At 40.4% G+C, this 22,270-nt stretch overlaps 1 protein-coding gene across 1 annotated transcript in view; it reads right to left on the minus strand.

Annotated features, from left to right (window-relative positions):
* Positions 1-20,918, minus strand: part of lig3 (ligase III, DNA, ATP-dependent) — a 25,507-nt gene extending 4,589 nt beyond the window's left edge. The window contains exons 1-16 of the mRNA XM_037687794.1: positions 20,825-20,918; positions 18,365-18,944; positions 16,791-16,919; positions 15,331-15,537; positions 13,272-13,423; positions 13,012-13,178; positions 11,878-11,955; positions 11,631-11,799; positions 8,334-8,489; positions 6,485-6,616; positions 6,316-6,395; positions 4,655-4,742; positions 3,761-3,838; positions 3,562-3,685; positions 1,626-1,768; positions 1,477-1,551 (exon numbers count right to left, since the gene is read on the minus strand). Of these exons, the coding sequence (XP_037543722.1) occupies positions 1,477-1,551; positions 1,626-1,768; positions 3,562-3,685; positions 3,761-3,838; positions 4,655-4,742; positions 6,316-6,395; positions 6,485-6,616; positions 8,334-8,489; positions 11,631-11,799; positions 11,878-11,955; positions 13,012-13,178; positions 13,272-13,423; positions 15,331-15,537; positions 16,791-16,919; positions 18,365-18,917 (2,331 nt within the window). The 5' untranslated portion in view covers positions 18,918-18,944; positions 20,825-20,918. The remainder of the gene's footprint in view (positions 1-1,476; positions 1,552-1,625; positions 1,769-3,561; positions 3,686-3,760; positions 3,839-4,654; positions 4,743-6,315; positions 6,396-6,484; positions 6,617-8,333; positions 8,490-11,630; positions 11,800-11,877; positions 11,956-13,011; positions 13,179-13,271; positions 13,424-15,330; positions 15,538-16,790; positions 16,920-18,364; positions 18,945-20,824) is intronic.
* Positions 20,919-22,270: the final 1,352 nt, after the last annotated feature.

A 22,270-nucleotide genomic window follows, 5' to 3' on the forward strand; every position in this document is an offset into this window, starting at 1 on the left:
ACCTGTCCACGGGAGTTCTGGTTCCAACTGTCCACGGGAGTTCTGGTCCCACCTGTCCACGGGAGTTCTGGTCCCACCTGTCCACGGGAGTTCTGGTTCCAACTGTCCACGGGAGTTCTGGTTCCAAATGTCCACGGGAGTTCTGGTTCCAACTGTCCACGGGAGTTCTGGCCCACCTGTCCACGGGAGTTTTGGTCCAACTGTCCACGGGAGTTTTGGTCCAACTGTCCACAGGAGTTTTGGTCCAACTGTCCACAGGAGTTTTGGTCCAACTGTCCACAGGAGTTCTGGTCCACTCATGAGCAAACTGCTCCAGATGTCTCAGGTTTGAAGGGTTCCTTCTGCAGATGTTTCAGCTTCTTCCACAGATGTTGAACAGGATTTAGACCAGGACTCAGAGGGTCACTTCAGAACAGTCCAGATTTGGTTCTGAGCCCTTCTTGGGTTTTTTTTTAAGCTGTTCTGGGTCATCACCTGCTGATGGACCCAGGATCGTCCCTGAGACAGAGCTTTTTGACGTTTGTCTCCAGAACATCTGGATAGTCTTGAGGTTTCCTTGTTCCCTGTACAGCGTCCCCAGAACAGAACCGAGCCTCCTCCATGTTCCGCTGTAGGTACCGTGTTCTGGTCCTTGTTTCAGTTTGGGGTCTGTGGACACAGAGCTGACGGGACTCGTGTCCAAAAAGCTCCAGTTTTGTCTCCCAGAAGGTTTCGGTCTTCTCCACGAACTCCAGTCTCTCCGTCTCATCACTTGTTGTCCTCCACGGACGTCTTCTATAAAGTCCACTTTGTCTGATGGCGTGATCAGACACTGATGACCTTTGACCTTGGAGTTCACCTCTTCCTTTAAAAGGGAGTTGTTCCTTTCCACTGTTGCCACTGTGCTTGCTCAGGATGGGAGACTGCGACGAAGCCAAGATTCATCTTGTCTGCTGGATTCCTTAGATAGAGAACTTTACTAATTGTCTTTTATGTGAATGTTCCTGTAAAGTGCCCTGAGACAACTTTGTTGTGATTTGGCGCTTTATAAATAAACTGAATTGAATCATCTGAGCAGCTCGGAGATGGTTTTATAGCTTTTACCTTGAAGATGCTGCTCAATCATCGTCTGTCTGAACTCCTGAGACAACTCTGTCCTCAGCTTCCTGTCCTCCATGTTCAGTGTGTTACACACCACAACACCAAACAGCCCTGTGACTACCTGTCACCTTTTAAACAGGCAGACTAATGGAATGAAGACACCTGTTGGACACACCATAGTTTGATGTGTCCCCGTGGTCACTGTAGTTTTAAGAGTACCATCTTTTTTTTTGGTGAATTAAATTTCAAAAGGAACACATTTGTTGACTTAAAAAAATATATTTTTACCAGTTTCAAGTTAATTCAGTGACCTTCTCTGTAAACACATTTTCCTGCATCTGCATGCAGTCCAGCTCTGCGCGGACGGGCCCACAGGGACGAGCAGTCAAACCTCACCTCTGGGTGGCGGATAATAAAGTCTGGATAATAGTTCTTGATGATTTTCAGCCAGCCGGGGATTTTGCTTGGGTCCTAAACAAAGACACATAATGAGAATAATATTTGAAGCATCAGCTCAGTGTTTCTTTAACTGGATCCTCCCTGACCTTGCTGATTTTGATCACGTCCAGCTCCTTCTGGAGCCGGGCCAACATGGCGTCATCGTAGCCTCCGGAGCACTTGGTGACTGTGCACCACTTCTTGGTGTCTGGGTCGTAGCAGCCCATGAGGAAACTGGACATGATGCCTCCTGGTGGGTAGAAAACCCAGAAAAGATGAAGTGGAACATTCTCACCCTCACAGAATGAACCTCATCATCTGCCACCTGCTGTTTTCTGCGTCCTACATCCGATTTGTTATTTCTGCTTTAGCACCTTTTTAACTACATGAGCTGCTTTATTAGCTCTCCTTTGAGAACCGAGCCGTTGCTGTGGCGTTAATTGTTCCTTTATATTTTACACTCATTACCCTGCCTCCTAAACAACCCCCGTATTTTGTCTGCCTCCGTGATTTGCCCACCGGCATCTTCTCATGCAATATGCTCCATCTGCATACTTTTCACATGACTGGCTCCAAGCTCCTGATTTATTCCCAAAGTAACTGTGTTGCTCATTTTTTACGCTGCTCTATGAGTGCAACAAACTCCCAACATATTTTAGTTTTACATCTCGTTTTCAGCCTCCCCCCCAAAAAACGTGACATGATAAAGAAAAGGAGGACAACAGACAGAGCTGCGCTGATCATCAGCTGGTCAACCTGACTGGTGATCTCCTTCTGTGACAAAGTTTTAGTCAAAGACATCGCGTCTCAGAGCACGTGCCAGGGATGACTCTCAGCTACTACCACTCCAGGGCAGCTGTGACTGAGTGGTTAGAGCAGTCGTCCTCCAATGTGAGAGTTGGGGGTTCATTTCCACCTGCAGTCACATGCTGAAGTGTCCCTGGGCAAGACGCTGAACCCCTCATTGCCTCCGATCTGTGTCCCATCGGTGTTTGAATGTGATAAATCTCTGATTATTATTTGTACAGATCTAGTACAGAGCTGTACGAATGGGTAATTGAGAGCACAGACTGTTGTAAAGAGCATCGAGTATCTTGATAAGATAGAAAGGTGCTATATAAATACAGTCTATTTAACATTTACTTCACATTCAAGGTCCAGGTAGGTAGGTACCACCAAAACAAGGGACAAACTTAGGTCCAGCTTCTTGTGAGAGACGTGGTTACATCCCAAAGTGGGTAACAAAAGTAAATAAAAGAATAAACACTTCACATTTTGTAATTATCAAGCTGTATGTTGGTATTAATTACATTTTGACCTTTTCCAATTACCAGTACATCACCTTCACTGTTTCTTTAGAATTTTCTGTATTCTGAAATTCCCAACCTCTCAAAAAAAAAAAAACCATTGTTTAACAACATATACAGTTATATATATATATATATATATATATATATATATATATATATAAACATATATATAAACATCATGTTGAACTTTGTTTCATCTACTTTTAAGTATATGCCTAGTGAAAACAATGATAGATGATGTTTTGAGGTGAGCGAAGTGTCAATGACCAACACGCTAGTCTATAAAGAAGTTGTTCTGATTATCACCCGCAGCTGAAAGTCAAAGAATTGTTGTCCGTTAGAAAAATAATTCACGAACCACTTGAACTTGTCTGAAGCTTCCAGAAAGATCAACTGATTTAAGAAGGCTGCCACAACCGACTGACCATAAAAACTTCCTACGATTCAGTCTTATAGATGATGCGCTGCAGTTTGTTGGTAGTAGCTGAGAGTCAGTCACAACACGGACTTCAAGTGTCATAAAAAGAAAGATTTTCAACTGTAAACATCACGAATAAAATATAATAGATTTTCATTTTATCTGAAAATTCGGAAAATAATATTTTGTATGCTGTTGGTTCTAGTTCTCAGTATGAAATCAGGTCAGAGCTTTACAAAAATTAAAACCGTCCGTTAAAGCTTCGATCGTCTCTACTGAAAGACGACTTTAGCTGCTGATGGAAGTTTCACGAACCGTTTGAGCCTTTCCCGTAGAACGCTCCCAGCACCACCAGGTCAGCTGTGTCCGCCATCGCCCCTTCGTTTAAATAATCCTTCTTTACTTTCAGCCAGTGGCGTTTCCCCGGCTCGTAGGTGCCCTGACACACACACACTTTTCATCACTTTTAAACACACAACTTCCACTACAGACATAAACAAAGACAAATACTGACCTTTCTGTCTTTCAGCACCAGGCCTTCAAGTCCTTCTCTGATGACACGAGTTATCATGTCCGCCAGATCTGCTGCCCTCTGGTACACACACACACACACACACAATATATGTATGTAGGTAGGCCTGTAGCGATAAACTATAAATCAATTAATTGCATGATAAATGAAAATGAGGTTGATAATTTTCATTTATCGGCTTTATCGTTTCTTCATGTCTCTCTCTTTCTACTGAAGACACTCGATGACAAATGGCTCAACTCCGATGTTCTTCACTGACCCCTCCCTTTATCTTTAAAATCCATTTTAAACCATCCAAAAGTGTGTAACTGGATTGTTAAAAGAAGCTAAGCTAAGAGCTAAGCTAACAGATCGACCTCGGGGAAAAAACCTCCGTCTCGTCAAAGCTCCAAAATTCACAGTTGAAACCTGCGCTTGTGTAAAAAGTTGTTTTTCTCTACAAAATGAAGCTGAGAACTTGTTTACTGATTTTTTTATTAAAAGCTTTGTGTGAAAAATGCTATGCTAAAGAGCTCAAACCACACTGAGTGTCCGCCATTTTGAGAACCGAAGAGAGACAGCCCATGTCATGTCAAGGGGCCTCCCTCTCATTTTTCTTAAGAGACACGCTGCTCATTCCCTCACTATCCATCCTTTGGTTCAAACAGTCTTATACTGCCAATATACTGGTCAAAAAAAAGGTACTACACTCAAAACAAATTAAACATTTCTTCTTAAATTTGACAATAATGACTAATTATTGTCAAATTTCAAACAATATTATCGTTTATCGCAATAATTCCTGAGATAATTAATTGTCCAGAAAATTTTGTTATCATGACAGGCCTACATGTAGGTATTTAAAATACACAGAACAGAATCTGAGCTCACACATACCGTGACAAATTTCATTTCTGAGAACAGGATCCTGTTGGGAACTTCCACCATGTTGTCATCCAGGAACTTTCTTCGTTCACTCAGAGGCCTGCAGGAAAAGGGTGAGCATGAGCAGACTTATACGAGTGACTTTATTAATCAGCGTGTAGGTGGAGGTGGGAGTGCATCAAGGATCGGCTCTGAGCCCCTTCTTGTTTGCTCTGGTGATGGACCGACTAACTGATGAGGTCAGGCAGGAATCCCTGTGGACTATGACGTTTGCAGATGACATTGTGATCTGTGGTGAGAACAGGGAACAGGTGGAAGAGAACTTGGAGAGGTGGAGGTATGCACTTGAAAGAAGAGGAATGAAAGTCAGCCGTAGTAAAACAGAGTACATGTGTGAATGAGAGGGAGGTGGAACAGTGAGGCTACAAGGAGCAGAGGTCACAAAGGTGCAGGACTTCAAGGACTTGGGGTCCACTGTCCAGGAAAATGGGGAAAATGGGGTAAAGAGGTGAAGAAGAGAGTCCAGGCAGGATGGAGTGGATGGAGAAAAGTTTCAGGAGTGATTTGTGATCAAAAGGTGTCAGCAAAGGTCAAAGGAAAAGTTTACAAGACAGTGGTGAGACCAGTTATGTTGTATGGTCTGGAGACAGAGACATGGACAAAAAGACAGGAGACAGAACTGGAAGTGGCAGAAATGAAGATGCTAAGGTTCTCCTTAGGAGAGACAAGGGTGGATAAAAATGAGAAGATCATCAGAGGTACAGCACAGGTTGAACAACTGGGAGATAAAGTTAGAGAGGACACACTGAGATGGTTTGGACATGTCCAGAGGAGGGACGGTGGGTATACTGGTAGAAGGATGTTAGAAAAGACAAAGAGGAGATATATGGATGCAGTTAGAGAGGACATGGAGGTAGTTGGAGTGAGGACAGAGGATGCAGAGGATGCAAAGTGAGGTGGAGGAGGATGACTCGCTGTGGCGACCCCTGAAGAGGGAAAAGCCGAAAGAACAAGAAGAAGAAGAACAAGAAGAAGAACAAGAAGAAGAAGAACAAGAAGAAGAAGAAGAGAGCGTGTAGGATGCAAAATGTTTCAGATTTAAGAAAACTGAAGTTCCTCCTGCGGCGCCCGCTCTGTGGAAGGTCACGGTTCGAGAATGAACTGCTACAGGAAATGTTTAAGAAGGAAAATAAAGAGGTGGTGAGTTTGACATATCGTGTAAAAAAATGATTAAAATTAAAAAATTTACACCCATTAACTCTTTCAAGAAAAGTTAAATTAACCTAAATCATTCTTTTTTGAGGATCTACACCGTTATTTTGCATGCAGAGTAAAAGAAAAGCACAAAAGCACCTTTTGGGTTGTTGCTTAAATGAATGTGAACTTAAAAAGAGGTAGATACAGAAAACTCGTCCTCAAACTCTTTTATCTAGGCTTCAAAAGAGCCGCCCCTTCAGACGCTCACCAGCACTGAAGCTTCTTCTAACGGGTTCAAACCAACAAAACCCACGAGGAAAAGCAAACGTGAAGAAATTAAGACCGTTTCTAAATAAACAGAGCTCAGCCGAGAAGCGTTTAAAGTTTCATTAACGTCTCGGCTTGCATCACTCTCAAATATATCTTTTTCTTTTGTTCTCAGCGTTTCATGTTAAAGGGCGAAATGAAAACATTACCTTTCCATCAGACTCACGCCGTTGAAGTAGATGCAGTCGAACACAAAAAGACACACGTTGGCATCTTGAAAGGCTGCTTTCTGAGAGAAGGGGGTGGAAGAGAACACTTTGAAGTGGAAGTGGTTACAAAAAAACGCAGATAACCGAGTGTAAAATGAGGTGTAGTCACCTTGTGGACACCCAGGGTCCCAAACGGCAGCGGTTTGCTGGTGTTGGTGTCGATCAGAAGGACCTCAGCATCCAGAATCATACTGTGGCCACCAGGAAAGGCCTGAGGGATGTACTCTTTGAAATGAGCCACCTGTAAACACCGACACGCAGGGTCAGGACACTCAGTCCCAGTCAAGACGGTCGCAGCTGCAAAGCAACATCAGAACACAAAAACAGCCAACACTCAGTTTCAATTCAATTTCCAGACAAGGAGCTAAAGAGCAGCTGGGAGTGAATCACAGCTAAACATTTCACATCTTAAAAACTTTAGCATCATCTGTTAGCATAAACTCCCCCAAATAACACTTGGGAGTACAGTAGTCCGTCGCTACTTCGCAGTTCGTTTATCGCGGACTCGCTCTATCGCGGTTTTTCAAAATAAGAGTGGACGTGACACACATTTGGCTGATTGATGGATGAGCTGCACGATCGGCATAGGAATTTTATTTTAAATGAATTATTTAAAATTATTTAGCACCTCCTGCACCTGTGTGCAGCCCACACTGCAGGATTAACTTCCTGCTGCAGCTGATCAGCTGTTCTCCGTGCAGAGAGGGGAAGTGGGCGTGGCCAAGAGCGCTTGAAGGTGGCAGACGAGGCAGAGCTGAAATCATGACGTTCTGTGCTCTTTTAGAGCGTTTAGAAACGTTGTTTAGAATATTGCACGAGTGTGGGAAGGGTTTAAAACGCCTTAATATATATTTATAAAAATACTCATCAACAACTTATTTATAAAGCGCTTCAACACAGCCACAGCTGAAACAAAGTGCTGAACATCAGTTAAAAAGATAAGAGAGCATAAAAACAATGCTACAAAGCCAAGCACACTCAGTTTAAAACACAATAAATACTAAAAAAATACTAAAATAAACTACTTGTGCTACTATTCCTACTTCACGGTTTTTCACTTATCGAGGAGCTTCATGGGAACAGATCCCCCGCGATAAACGAGGGACTACTGTGTAATGAATTTAAGATGGCCGCCACAGCTGATCAACTTTAACCAACACAAAAATGACTTCAACTCAGTCAGTTTGAGAGATTATGTAAAAACTTCATCCTCACCACGTATTCTGAACAACATCCACAAGATTTGACCAAAACAGCTAAACCTGCATCATTTCTCTGCGTAAGACGATCTTAGTCTAAAACTCTGGCATGAAAGGCGGCGGGCGACAAGCATTTCTTCAAGGGATGTTCAGCCTTCAGTCTTGGATAGGAATTAGAAAACGGTAAGCTTGAAACATTGTAATTACACCCTATTCTCCCACACACACACACACACACAACACTAACCTTCCATTAACGTAAACTGGATAATTACAGTGGTCGAGGGGCCGTACTACAGCAGTTAGCTGGTGGGATGTAATGGTAAGGTGTTTGCATGAAGCAAGAAATCAGAAACCGTCACAGTGTACAGGAACAGGTCTCACTTGTAAATGAGTCTTTGAGGCTCATTGTGATTCATCTGTATAAATAAAGGTTGAATGAAAGGTGTAGAGGTTAAAACTTGTCCAAAGATGCCACAAGGAGCAGAAAAGGCAGCTTAGACAAAAATGGCTCTTTCCTGCTTTTTGTTCACCACATGCAGTGATGTGCTCCACTTCAGCTACATCTAGTGGACAGAAGGCTAATGAGCACGAGGCCGTCCCTCCTGCTCTTTCATGCTGTGAGCAAATCTTTGAGGTTCCCAACCCTGCAGGGACGGGCCTTCAGCTCCGATATGGACCGTCACATTCATCAATTCGTATTTTAGGAGTTGCGAGTCTGTGCGTTTGTGTCGGCGAGCGTGCGGGGCGAAGACTGACTTTGTGAGGCAGAACCGGCTTGAGGCTGCGGCTGAAGTAGCTGAACGTGTTTCCGCTCTTGTGGACCTGCACGCGCTCGCCGTCATACTTTATCTCCGAGTACATCCCGTTGGGGCATTTCTTCATGGCGTACTCGATGGATTTACACGCCTCGGCCTGAAACAGAGGAAAGCAATTATTTGTACAGAAAACACAAACAAAGGCTTATAAGATTTTTTTTTTTCAATCCCTGGTTGGTCCAACAAGTAAAAAACTAAATGCACATAAAATATTCTGGTTTCAGCCTGAAACTCAACATCTGTCAGCTTTCTTCTCCAGAACCTAAAAATAAATTGAGATTACATTTTATGTTAATCCAAGATGACAAAACGCCAATGTTCGGATGAAAAAAGTGCACAGAAAGAAGCAAAATCAAAAATGTTCAAGCTGCTGCTAGTGGATCGTTAGGGTCACCATGGTAACCACACAGCCGTGTCTGTCACTCCCTGACTAGGGTGCATTTTTGTGAGAAATCAGAGCAAACGATAATAAATCCTGTTCACTCAAGTCTGTTCACTTGATCCAGTAATGCTCAGTCAGCTCATCTGGACAGTTGCTTTTTTTTTTTTTTTTTGTAGAGATGTTTCACCCTCTAGGACTTGCGACCCGTCCAGGGTGTACCCCGCCCCTCGCACAGTGATTGCTGGACATGGGCACCAGCGACCCCCGTGACCCAAAATGGAATAAGCGGGTAAAGATAATGGATGGATGGATGGTTTCACCCTCTATCCAGAGGGCTTCATCAGTCTGAGGAGTTCCAAGTAAACAGCTTCCCCACCAAGCAGTAAACTCCTTAAGTGGACCAACCAGTTTGCTGGAGATAAGATGGTTTCTGGGGGCCGTCCCGCCCCCGCCGGGTTTAAAAATGATCACATCGTATGCTAAGCATTCTGAGAACAAACTGCGATGGTGCAAAAGCACTTAAAGATACCAAAATGCCAGTTCACACATGGGAAGTCCAACTTTTTGCGACCCACTTAAACTTCAAATGGCGTTTCTACTGAGATGTTTACCTGAGCTAAACAGGTCTGGTCATTCTATTTTTCAAACTTAGTTTACATATATCGTATAAACCGCCAATAAAACCCGTAGCACACCATTACTGATCGAGCTGCACATTTTGATTTTGTCTTTTAAAAGCTGCAGAGTCAAAAATTGCGATGGGAAGTTTATCTTTTGTTAAATATAAAATATACTCCTTATATGTGGCTGAAAGTTTAAACAGTGATTTGTTAATTCGGTAAAGTGCAGTTTTCTTATGGTAAACCCTTCAGAACAGAACCACACGTAGTCATGTGCACTGCAGTTACTGAACTAATCACTAACTCTCTGCAGGAAAACAGCTCACCTGCTGCTCTGCTGTAATTGCATCTTAAAGTACACACGGTTAAATTACACGTTTTCCTGTTTACTGGGTGAACAGGAAATAATTGATGACTCAGCACTTCATCTTCTGCAAGCTGCTGTAAAATAACGAGTCAAATCAAGAGTAATTTCTGTGGATAATTAGGAAGCTGAAGCCTAAAACTGGGATTTAACTGCTTTGAATTTTAAACAGGCTGGTTAAAATTCTGCAGGTGGACGTCTGCTTTCATTAGTCATGAATCTCCGAGCATCACTTCTGCATTTACACCGAGGGATTGGGGATATTTGTCTGTAAGGTCACGCTGCTGCCCTTTTTGCTGTCAAGTGGTGAACAATCACTTAAAGACGCTAAACTTTCTGCATTTTGAGTAGTTTTATCATGTAAAGGAAATCAGTCTTGTGGTTGGACATTTTCAGCTCTCCTACGAGACAATCGGAGCCCGTTGTCCTCCGCGTCGAGCATAAATTACTGGCAAGGACTGAAGTTTGCTCTTAGCCCTGCATTAAATAAGAACGAAAGAAAGAAAAGATGAAATGAACTAAAACGGGGTAATTATGTGAAGTAACGTGTTTGTATTTGCAACTTCATTTGCAGCAAAGAAATTATCTTTGCACAGATTTTACCTAAAGATTTTGCTAAAAAAAAAAAAAAATCACAAAATGTGCAATGAAGACAGAGTTTTATTTTTTAACCAAAATGCAGTTGAAGACTGCTTTTTCAAACGATAAACTTTTTCTGAGCCCGACCAGACCCGATCAAATTAACTGTAATTACAGGCATCTGGAAAAAAAAAAAAATTTTAATTTAGCTTTTACTGCTTTTGTAATGAAATCAGTTTGATGTGATATTTTAAAAACCTATTTCAAAGAAAGAAAGATACAAGATTTCTTGTTTAACCAAATCGACATTAATATACAAAACGAATAGCCTAAAAAAAATCAACTCTAAAGAAAGGCTCTTATACAGATGAACAAAAATATATTTAGAGCTACATTATTTGGAAAAATACAGAACAAGTCTATTTTAATTTAACGCACTGCTCGTTTTGGCTTTTGTAGATGCTGCTACTTCCTTCACCGGAGAAGACAGCGGGTGCTGAGACGCGCGCGGCCGGTGATCCATCTGAAGCTTAACTGGACTTTTTTTTTTTTTTTTTTACCTCTTTAAACCAGCCGGTCAAACATGCCTCCTCCTCTACAAGTTGATTAACACAATTTTATATTGTGCATTCTCATTTAGTTTTATTTGTGCTGTACGATTCATAAAACCACATCACAGAAGCTCGAGACCGACCAGGCCCGCCCATCAAGCACATCATTTTTTGCCTGACCCGAACCGAATTTCAGGTCGGGCCCGGGTTAGAAATCGCAGCTCTATTTACCCACACATCAACAGCTTTTAAAGAGCACCTTTATGAACTGAAACGTTAAAATTGCAGCCAGTTGGGCTACAAAAACTAAATTAAATAGTTTTTGACAACTGACTCAGCTGTGCAGAAAGAGCTGCTGAAATCTGCGATGAGGTCAGCTACATGCATCCACCTCCACCCTTTGTGTAATATCTAGAAGAAAAATGCAAAGCCATCACCATGCTTTGTGCAAGAGGTTGGGAGACCTCGTTAAATGTTATGTATCAGACAGTTTAGGTGGACCACACATCGAGCGTATCCGATGCATCGCAAGCGCGTGTAGTATCGGAAAAACTGCAACTACAAGTAAAAGTTTTAACAAATGTTGTTTTGAGTCTGTAAAAATTTCACTAGTTAGCTTTTCCCACGTGCCTTTAATGCATCACAGCTTAGTCCCCCCTCCCATCCTAAAAAACCCTGCAGACTCCGCCCACCCCTGCGCCGTACCTCTGTATGGTTTCATTTTATGAGCGGTGACACTCACCAACATCGGCTGGACGGGGGTCATGAGGGAGGCCTCCACCGTGAGGAGCTTCCTGGGTCCAGAACCGTTAGACGCCTCCTGCTGGTTCCTCAGTACCCTCTCGATCACGTCACTCAGGTTACGGGAGGCCTTGAACGCATCGTAGGCGTTTGGATCCACAGCATCCAAACTAAACGAAGAGCCCATTTAAAAAAAGGCCATTAAAACCAAACAAAAACAGTTTGACAATCGTACGTTGAACTCTTACACGTGTTTCGCCCCGGCGTTCATCTTCAAGTCGTGCTTGATTAGCCTGATGATGCATTTCAAGTCATTGCTGGTACATCTGATGAAGAACAGGCAGCATTTAGTGGAGGAAATGCTAAAAACCACAACATTATAGGACAAACGTTGCTGTAATTGTAAAATCAAAAGATTTAAATGAAACAAACACTTAAAAAGGGACTGTTTGGATTCAGTCAGAAATCATTTATTTCTCCAAACTTTGTAAATTGGGTAAAGTAATATTTGTTTATACGTTTCCACAGAGCCCCTCTTCAAAAGGTTTAAACCTTTAATTGATGGCAGCACTGGGAGTAATTTAGAAAGAACCTGGCTCCATTTAGTCATTTGTTGGGTAAAAGCTAAAGTAGAGACATTCTTTCAAAAGTAATAAATAAATAAATAAACTGAGCGTATATTTTAAACCACTACAAGAAATCACAAAACGAAGTTAGAGAACCAAACAAAACACACAGACTCTAATCAGAGACTAACTGCTGGAGCATTTGGCTGCACGAGCTTCGCCTTCGATTTCGGTGAAAATAATTCCCGAGACAAACCCTGAATTAACAAAATATGTTTTCTAGCAGCTTTTCTTTAACATATTAACTACACAAGTGGACGCTTTTCTGTTTACACCTCACAAGATGCAGTTTATGACAGGACTTCTGCGAGCGACGTGCTCGAGACACTTGAAACAGGAAGAGATGCACAAATAAAAATATTGGAGCAAAAGGTTAAATACTGGCTAAAAGCTTAGAAGCTTAACTTGAGGATAATGTATCCAAAGGCTAGCTAAAAGCTAAAAGCAGCAGAAGCCTCATATAAAGACATTTTAAAGTCTGCTTAAGCAGTTCAAAGACAACGTATATCCATATGATTTTTTTTGTTTATAAAGTTAAATATATTTAAAAGGATAAAACAGTAAAGAAACAAAAAGATAGAATCTAAGTCCTGACTGTTCTGATATACGAGCAGCTAAAATAGCACAAAGTATGCGGAAATAGCAAAAAAAAACATACAGAAAAATTAAAAACGAACTCCATTGTGCGTCAGAGCTTTCTGTATGAACGGCGGCACTCAACCCGTCGGGAGTGAAAATGAACAATAACTGCGTTACTTTTTGGAAATCGCCTCCAGCTCGTTCTGCTGCTCATCCTCCTTCGTCAGCTGAGCGAGGCGGGTCAAGGACGAGTCTACTTCCTGGATCGTAAGGAGGCTCTTGGCAGCAGGAGGAAAAGACTTGCTGTCGTCAAAGAACATCCTCACCGTCTCGGACACGTCGCCCTTCCAAACAAAAACGAGAGCCGAGAGTTGGAAACGTCTGATCTTTGCTCGCGTACGTTCACAAGAACGAGGTTTACCATCTGGCGAACGAACCTGCTCCAGATCTCGCACCATGTCGTCCTGGTTGCATCGGAAAATGCGGCTGAAGAGTTTGACGATCTGCTTGTCGTTGAGGTTATAAACACTTTTTACAACGCCTGGCAGGAGCAATTTTACGGTCAAGTAAAGATCTCCGTGGAACTTATCTGAGATCGGAGGAGGAAAAAGAGTTGGTGAGACTGATGAGCAGACATCCAACAAAGAATACAAAAATCTAAACATGAAGCAGGTGCGTCTCCACCCCCCCGTCCCACACACACCTTTAGGTCCAGTTCCAAATTATGAGCATTTTGAAAAAAGTTCTGTCTGATCCACAAATGTTGCTCTGATTGTTCACTTTAAGAAAAAGCTTTAAGCTACCGTTTCACTGGGATTAGCTCGTAGCTACGGTCCGGCTAAATATAGTTTTTAGGGACCGTTTTTCTGGATTTTTTTTTTTTTTTATACAAGTTTATTCAGTTTTTAAAAGAAAAACAAAACAATTCAATATACAATAAAAGATACAATCACAAATAAAATGAAAGGCAGCAGAAAGAAGAAAAAAATATTATAATATCTGCCCCTTTTTACCAAAAAATTAATTCAAACAATAATAATCTTCAAATAACAAAAACAATTTTTTAAATTTATCCTTTATTTATCCTGGTAGTCTCGTTGAGCCACGAGAACTCATTTTCAAGAGAGACCTGTTTAGGGAGCAGATGGGGGTTAAGGGTCTTGCGGACCCAGAGTGGAGCGAATGAGGGTGGGGGCAGGTGTGGGTGCTTCACCTACTCCACCCACATTTTTGGTGTTGTCGGTACCGGGGCTTGAACCAGCGATCTTCCTATCACAGGCCCACCTTCTCTAACCTCTGAGCCACCACTCTCCTAAATAACTCCTTCCCGAGTGTCGATTCATACAAATACACATTAAGCTATTTCATAATTTTTTTAACAAACCGACTTTGATCATTCTCTTAAACATAGACATTGACCTGGCATTTTTAATATCACTCTCCAGATTATTCCATAATCTAATTCCTTGGTTTGAAGTAAACCGTTCCTTCAGACAAGTTCTAAATTTAGGTTTCACAAAAATTTCCATCCCCTTAAGATTATAAAAACTCTCTTTTAGCAAAATGTAACTGGATATTTAAAGGTAATGTGTTATTATGAGCCCTATACATAACTGATAAAATATTATAATCTACCAAATCGTGAAACTTCAATCACTTCAGTTGATAAAATAAACTACTTGATGAGTGACTGAAATGCTTCCTGGTAATAATTCTTACAGCTCTTTTCTGTGAAACAAAAATAGGGTTTATAATTGTTTTACACGCTTTCCCCCAAATGTCAAAACAATTAATTATGTGTGGAACAATGATTGTGTTATGCAACATATACAGAGCTTTATCATTTAATAAGTCCCTGACTTTGTACAGTGCTGCAATAGATTTAACTATTGTTATTCTTACAGAATTGTGATGTTTCCATGTCAGATTTCAATCTATAACACCCAAAAACTTCACCTCACTAACTCCACAAATCTCAACACCCTCGACTCTAAATGGAACACCGACAGTTCTGTTACTGAATATCATAGTTAGTTTTATCTAAGTTTAATGATAATTTATTAAGTTTAAATAATACATATAAAATAAATAACTTTGGTCCAAGTACAGAACCTTGAGGAACTCCACATGTTTAACATTTAGTTACTGGTTTAGTAATTCTAGCTTTTAGCTATCGTTTTGGCAATCGTAACTTTTGTTAATTATAGCTTTTAGCTTTTGCTGTGCTAATTTTAGCTTGCGTTCTGATTGTTTTAACTCTGCGACTCAGTTTGAGCTTCACCAAAGTTCAGAAAAATAATTCAGCATCAAACGTTCATGATGCGTTTTGCAGAAAATCATATTCAATTAGTTGTTTAATTTGTTGTTCATCTTCTTCTGGTTGTTTCTTTTGCTTAACTCACATTTGTAACGTTATAGAACCGCACGCATTTATTGCCGTTTGAAGATGCAACAGTTTAGATGAAATAAAATAAAAGGAGGTGAAGCTCCTCTGACCTCCTCCGGTGCCTTTCTTCAGGAACCTCTCGATGATCTGCGTCTTGGTGTTGTAGCTGTTGTTGTCGGCCACCGTGGCGCAGAGCTTACGAAACTCTCTGAAGAGGCAGTCCTTGTGCTGGGGGTCACAGAGCTGCTTGGAGAGGGGGCTGCCTTTGGTGGGGGTCGAGGACGGTCCAGGGCTGCTGGAGCTGCCGGCCTTCGCAGCTGATGGGACAGAAAGAAGCAGAAGCATCAATCAGAACCGTCTTCTGCTAAACGGGCTGGTTTTAAATCGCCTGCAGCCTTTGGGCGACCATAATATTTTTGTTCATGTCTGTGTTCATTTGTCTGTCAGCAAAATATGTCATGAACCACAGGAAGGATTTGAATGGTTTTCATAAAGGAATCATTGGACGCACGTCTACAACTGATGACGCGATTCAAGATGGCTGCTGCAGCATTGAAAACAAAAACAGCTGTAACGCAGTCAACTCCACAGCTATTGAGCTAAAATTCGGTGTGGTAGTAGCCGAGACTGATACTTTGAGCTCCAACAGATTGACCAGTTTTGTTGAAATTTGTCTGTTGACTTTTTGGAGTCAACTCTGCAGATTCACGAGATTTGAGTCCAACGTTATTTTCAAGGTAAAGACCATTTTCATCTCAAACTGGCATGAAAGGCAGCGGGTGATAAGCATTCCTCCAAAGAACGCTTGATCTTTATTCTGACGCATTTTGAACTACACAGTTTGAAACGTTTGTTTCCGTGTTTCCTTACATGTGCAGTAAAATGGACTTCCTTCATGTCTCTGTTGCAGCATCGCAGCTTTTTTTATGCCACTTGAAATTTTCCCATATTTTATCATCGTCAAACACGACCGAAGAAACCATCAAAGTAGTCGTACCAGTTAGTCGCCACAGTCCAGCCTGAGCTGAAGCTTTTTACTGATGCGCTAAACTGCGAGCCGAAGGTCTGAAGCCGGAATATGACAATAAACCAAACGGACATGAAATTCATAAAAAATCGGAGGTAAGCAGAAGTTTCCACATTCATGCCGTTATCTCTTTAAAGAAGCAGAATCATTTAGTTCTCTGCATTCATGCTGTATTTTTGATAATATTAAGTTTTTTTTCTTCTAGTTTTGTTTGTTTATCCCTCCCAGCTGCTTCATCAACAAAAAATGTTCTGGCCTCAGATCAGCTGAGACGGACTAATCCTTACATCGACTGCAAAAACACTTTTGGCACAAATCAAATGCACCTGTTGTTAAAAAATTACCTCCGTCTTACCTGCCTGAATAAAAAGTTTATTCATTTGAGGAAATTAGAAGATGTTTAGATTATTTCAGCGGTGTGGCAGCTTTGTGATTCAACTATTAAATAATTGGACCACGCATGGACAACGTCTGTTCTGCCACTCGGATCTTTTCTTCCTCCTGAGGTTTACGTCTCTGTGGACCCCCCCGGTCACATCTTACCTGTGAAGCCTGAGAACTTGCGCGGCACGTTGACAGACGGGTCAGCAGGAGGAGCCATCAGCTGACCCGTGGTGTTCAACTTGGCCTGAACCTTCTTTTTTGGACTCGTGTTGACTTTGGCCATGAGGTCTGCAAGAAAAAAAAAAAAACTTTTATAACTACTGCAATTTATCGTTAAATGTATGAGCATATCATGACTTTTGAACAGCCCAGCCAGTCACACATATTTACACATACCAACAATGCTTTTAGTCTGCACTGTGTTAGCAAAACATCTCATAAACCACTGGACAGATTTTAATGAAACTTTCAGAAAGGATAAGAAACATCTGTGACAAGTTCCCTTTAACAATTCAGCCATCGCATCTAATCCACATTATCTAACACGAAAATGAGTCAAATTTACAGAAAGTGTATTTTTATCGATTATGTTTTTATTTTATGTGATCAGATTTTACTGTATTTAAAAATCTAGCATTAAAGGAGGTGGGTGGTATGAATTCCTCCCAGGAGTGTTGGGCCGTTTCAGAAAATGTTTTGCTTCTCATCCAACGAGATTTCTCAATTTAAACAAGAGTTCCAAGCTGTTAAACGTAATCGATCCGCTTCAAACTCGCATGCAAATCATTCTCAATCCCTCCTGAGGGTCACCAAGTTGTCCGTTGGTCTGATCTAAATGTGAAATATTTGGTCAAAACATCTGGACAATTTGAATGCAAACATTCTGCACATGGACCAGACCGACAATAACCCTAATGACCCTCGGGAGAGAGGGGAGGGATAATGATTTGCATGGGGGTTCAACTCAGAACAGTTTTAAAAAATTGCACGTTTCAGTCTGAACTGAGAACGCTCCTTGAACGAGAAGTAAAACCTCTTAAAAGATCAAGTCCGGCAGCCTTCATTTAAATCTACTAGGATCAATATATTATATATTTCATTTAATTTAGGCACACACTGTTTAAAACAATATAACGTTATTAATTATTAATTCATCTTTATGACGGCGTCACAACGATCGCTGCAGCCAAGATTTCTCTGTTTTTTGAATGCAGACAGGGAGGTGTGTTGTGAGGTTTGCTTGTAAACTGTGCAAACAACTGAAGCGTGATTTTTAAGGCGTAACCTTCGTGTTTATAGTTCTCACGCGAAAGTGATTTGGTAATGGAAGTAAAGATGAGCTGCTGCTAAAGCGATGAGTTAAAGAATTCATCCCTCGCGAGTTCCTGGAGGGAGCAACAAAACGTAAGAGACCAAATGTTTTATTATTTCTGCTAAAATAGTTGTTTAGTCTGTAGTAATTTTACAAAATATGAAACCTTTTGCGTTAACTTGTTGAACAGTCAACTGACGTGGAACATCTACAGAACGTAAAGCCAATAACGGAGCTCAACGGGATTTTAAACATGCTGAACCAAAAACATACATCCACAAATAACTGGGAAATTCACAGTGAGCACCACAAACTAAATCAGAATCAAAACTAAAAATCATATACCGGTATGTGAAAACAACTATTTCAGTGTGACAGAAAAGTAAGAAAAAAAAACATTCAGAGTGTGCACTTGCTGTACCTGAAACGTGTTTATTAATGAGCTCTTTGTCCTCGTCCTGCAGCTCTTCCCAGCCCTCCAGTTCTGTGAGGTCTTCAATCTTCTTCGTGGTGGCTCTTGCCCTTTCCAGCTTCTCAAATATGCACTTCACATGATACCACTCCTTCATCTCCCCTGCAGACTCGCTGAAAGGGTTCGGCACAACCTTCCCTATGCGCACTATTCCCTTCTGGATTTTGTCCTTGCATTTCTTACACCCTGCGGTGCCGCGTTTGGCGTATTCCACGAGGAACCTCTGCTCCGACATATCCAGCTGGTTAGAAAAATGACGGTACAGGAAAGACCAGGGAGGAAACCTTTGAAGGAGGTCTTGTTTATGGGATACTGAGGTAAAATGACTAGTTTGCCATGAAGGCTTTAACGAGTGAGGAGGAGAGGGAAGCTGATTAGTGTACAAAGAGACAGGGGAGGCTTTGCACAGTTTGGTGAGTTGCTGATGTCCAACAAGTGAACCAAACTTGTGTTGATGCACACAAACCGCCTTATGAACAAATAAGATCAACCGTCTGTGCATGTAGTTGTAACTGAGGTGAGTTAGAACCTAAGAGAGAGACAAAAAGCAATGATTAGAGAGAAGATGCATTTTGTTTCGTTTGTGTAAATGAGCTTACAGCTTTAAATAAAGTTCTCCAACTCAATTTGCCTTTTTTATTTTTTTATATTTTATCTAAAACAAAGGAATGGAACCAGTACAGCACTTTACAGAAGTTGCCGGCTGCATATTTGTGAAGCAGTGGACACATTTTTGTTGTTGCAAACGCATCAGATTTAAAAAAACAAAAAAAAAAACATCCCTGTCAAAACTATAAGTTTAAAATTTCTGTTTTGTAGATTAAACTCAGGCAGCACGGTGAGTCAGTTAGTAGAGCTGCTGCCTCTCAGCGAGCAGGTCGCGCTGGTTCAAATCCCGGCCGGGGGCCGTTCTGGGTGGAGTTTGCATGTTCTCTCTGCATGCGTGGTTTTTCTCCAGGTACTCCAGTTTCCTCCCTCAGACCAAAAGGCTGACTGGTAACTCTAAATTATCCTTAGACTGGAGTGAGAGAGTGATTGTCTCATTATGTGTCCCTGTGATGGACTGGAGACCTGTAGGGTGTCCCCCGCCTCTCACACAGTGACAGCTGGACATGGGCACCAGTGGCCCCTGCGACCCGAAAAGGAAAAAGCGGGTAAAGATAATGGATGGATGAAGGGAAGTCTGAAATTGTCATCATTGTATGTTCCCATTCAATGGCAAAATTAGTTCTCTGCATTTAACCCATCACACCTGAGATACACCCAGGTGGAGCAGTGGGCGGCTAACTGTAACCACCCGGGGAGCAATTGGGGATTAGGTGTCTTGCTCAGAGACACCACGGCATGTGGGAATGGCTGGGAGTCGAACCGTGACTTTCTGGTCCCAAGTCAGCTGCTCCACCTCTACCCCATCTCGGTCTTGGATGGAAGGATAGATTAAACTCTTAAACTGGTTTAAATAGTTTAAAACTGGTTTAATTCTAAATTAAACTCTCTTACTTTAAGACGAACTGAACAATAGTCTGAGGTTATTTCAAAACAAGTAACAGTTGTTTTTAACGTATTGTCATTATGTCGAGTCAAATCTACAAACCTGATGTCCATCAGTCTCAAGTTTAAGAGAGGATGGTGGAGTTTTAGCTGAAAGTCTTGTAGAAACTTAATTTAACCTTAAAGATCTTCTGAAACTCGGAAACTAATTAAAAAAAATTGATATGTAAAACTTTACTGTTTATTAATGCCTTCTATATTATTAACTATATGAAACAGTTTTTAACAGTGCTATAACAACAGTAATACGCCTGACCTAATTTAATTTCAGTATTTTTCCATTAAAGAAAATGAGATTTTTGTTTAATTTAATTAGAGTGCAAACAAAAACATGAATTTTGCCTCATATTTACCAATTGTTAGCTTAAATGGTGCAAAATTCATCACTCATGTTTCAAAACACAAATACAGAAAATAAAAAGAAAACATTAAATACATGAGAAATATGAGTGAAAGTGGTTTGAAATTATATGAAGTTATAATAAGGGTGGTTAAAATAACATAAATGCCAACTCAAATTTACCAGAGATAAAGTAAACTATTATTTTATTTAGCTATAAACCAAACATGCTGATCTAACAAACGTGTTGAAAACACTCTTCAATTATAAACTTTTATATAGTTATAAAATGCAGTTTCATTCAGGGTTTTCACTATTTTTAAGACAATGTCGCAAGCTCGTAATAAAAATGCATTTCTTTAAATTAAAACGTGACGGCACGAATGAATAAATGACACAAAGACGTGACATGTGTTAGCGTTAGCCATACAGCTACCTACCTACTAAACAATACATCTCACGTTCTAAATAAAGTTTTATAAATCTGTCGTTTCGCCGAGAATAGTACAAACACTTACTTATTTTACCTTGTAGCAGCGGTACAAACTGTTAAAGCTGAAGGTTGAAGTTGTTACACCTCCTTTTTGTTTATTAGCTAACTGCTACGTCAGCTGCGTTAAAGGGAAACGCTGTTTTAACCTTTTCCGGTAAGGGTCTACAAAATTAAAGCATGGCGTATAATTTATAATTAAAATTAAGATAAAACAGTAAATAATGTCCATAAAACTGATTCATAAGCCTTATTTAATAAGCTGTACAAAAGCTTACATTTTAGACTGAGTATAGCTGTACTTTTGTCAAGTAACCTTAGCCATTTGTATTATTTTGAAGGACGAAAACTCAAATTCCGGTAAGCTTCTTCTTGAGCAGCTTGGCGCGTCAATTTTATTATTACTGCCACCTGCTGATTAGGAGCAACGAAAATTACTGCTTAATTTATAGATTTAAATACTAGATTTCTCCAATTAATGTTCCCCTTCTCAGCGTTAGTTGTAACTTAACTAATACGTATTTACTTTTTTTTAATTATCTTATGGTTAAAAGAGTCTTTATTTCTATCTCTTGTCAAAGAGAAAGCAAGGTTGGTGAGTTGCTTGTTTCGTTATAGAAAATCCCTTAAATTATTATATTTCAAAAACAGCAACAAATAAAACATATAAAATGTGCAATTTTTTGTGAATTCATTGCAACAGAAGGGAAATGCTAACTGATTAATTTGTCTTAACTGACTGTGGATGTTAATGTCAAAAACATTTTTGCAATTAAAAATATTGTACAACTATTGACACGAATAAGTACCTTTAGAAATAAAGGTTGTATACTTGTTGTGCTTTTTTGTACACATTATGAATAAATAAATTCAAACCCCTAAAATTATTTGTGTTTGATTTGAAAGCAATCTAAACATATTGCATCAAAGGTTGCATTATTTAGATTTCTTTGCATATCTGACACATTTCTTTACCAATTACAAATTTGTCTCACATTGTGTTCTCGGTGTCACACATTATGCCTGAGATTTATAATAACATTTAAGACTGAATTTGTATTACAATTAATAACTGAAGTTAATACTTATGTTTCTTTTTATTTAAAACCTTTAGGCAAATCAAAACTTTTTTTAAATGAGTAAAAAAACAAGTCCATACCTGGTCACAGATGCAGGATTTTGTTTTATATTCTATCACTGTGTTGCCTTCATCAGCAGTCAGAAATAAAATACAAAAGTTAGAAAACGTGAAAAAAAAACACAAGTGTATAAAAACTATGCAAAAATAACATATAAAGTTACTATAAAACCTATGTTTTAAATGCAAGTTAAAAAAATTCAAACACACACGATCCTTAGCTCGCTGCTTTCGTCTTAAATAAAATATTTCTGACAGTAATTGAAAGCGGCAACAGCCTCCAGCCTGTTGTAAACACGCTAAGTGCGTTCCAGCTACGCAAACTGCGTACACTAA

Source organism: Nematolebias whitei, chromosome 14 (genome assembly GCF_014905685.2).
Source record: "Nematolebias whitei isolate Nwh7 chromosome 14, NemWhi1, whole genome shotgun sequence".
Classification (NCBI taxonomy): Eukaryota; Metazoa; Chordata; class Actinopteri; order Cyprinodontiformes; family Rivulidae; genus Nematolebias; species Nematolebias whitei.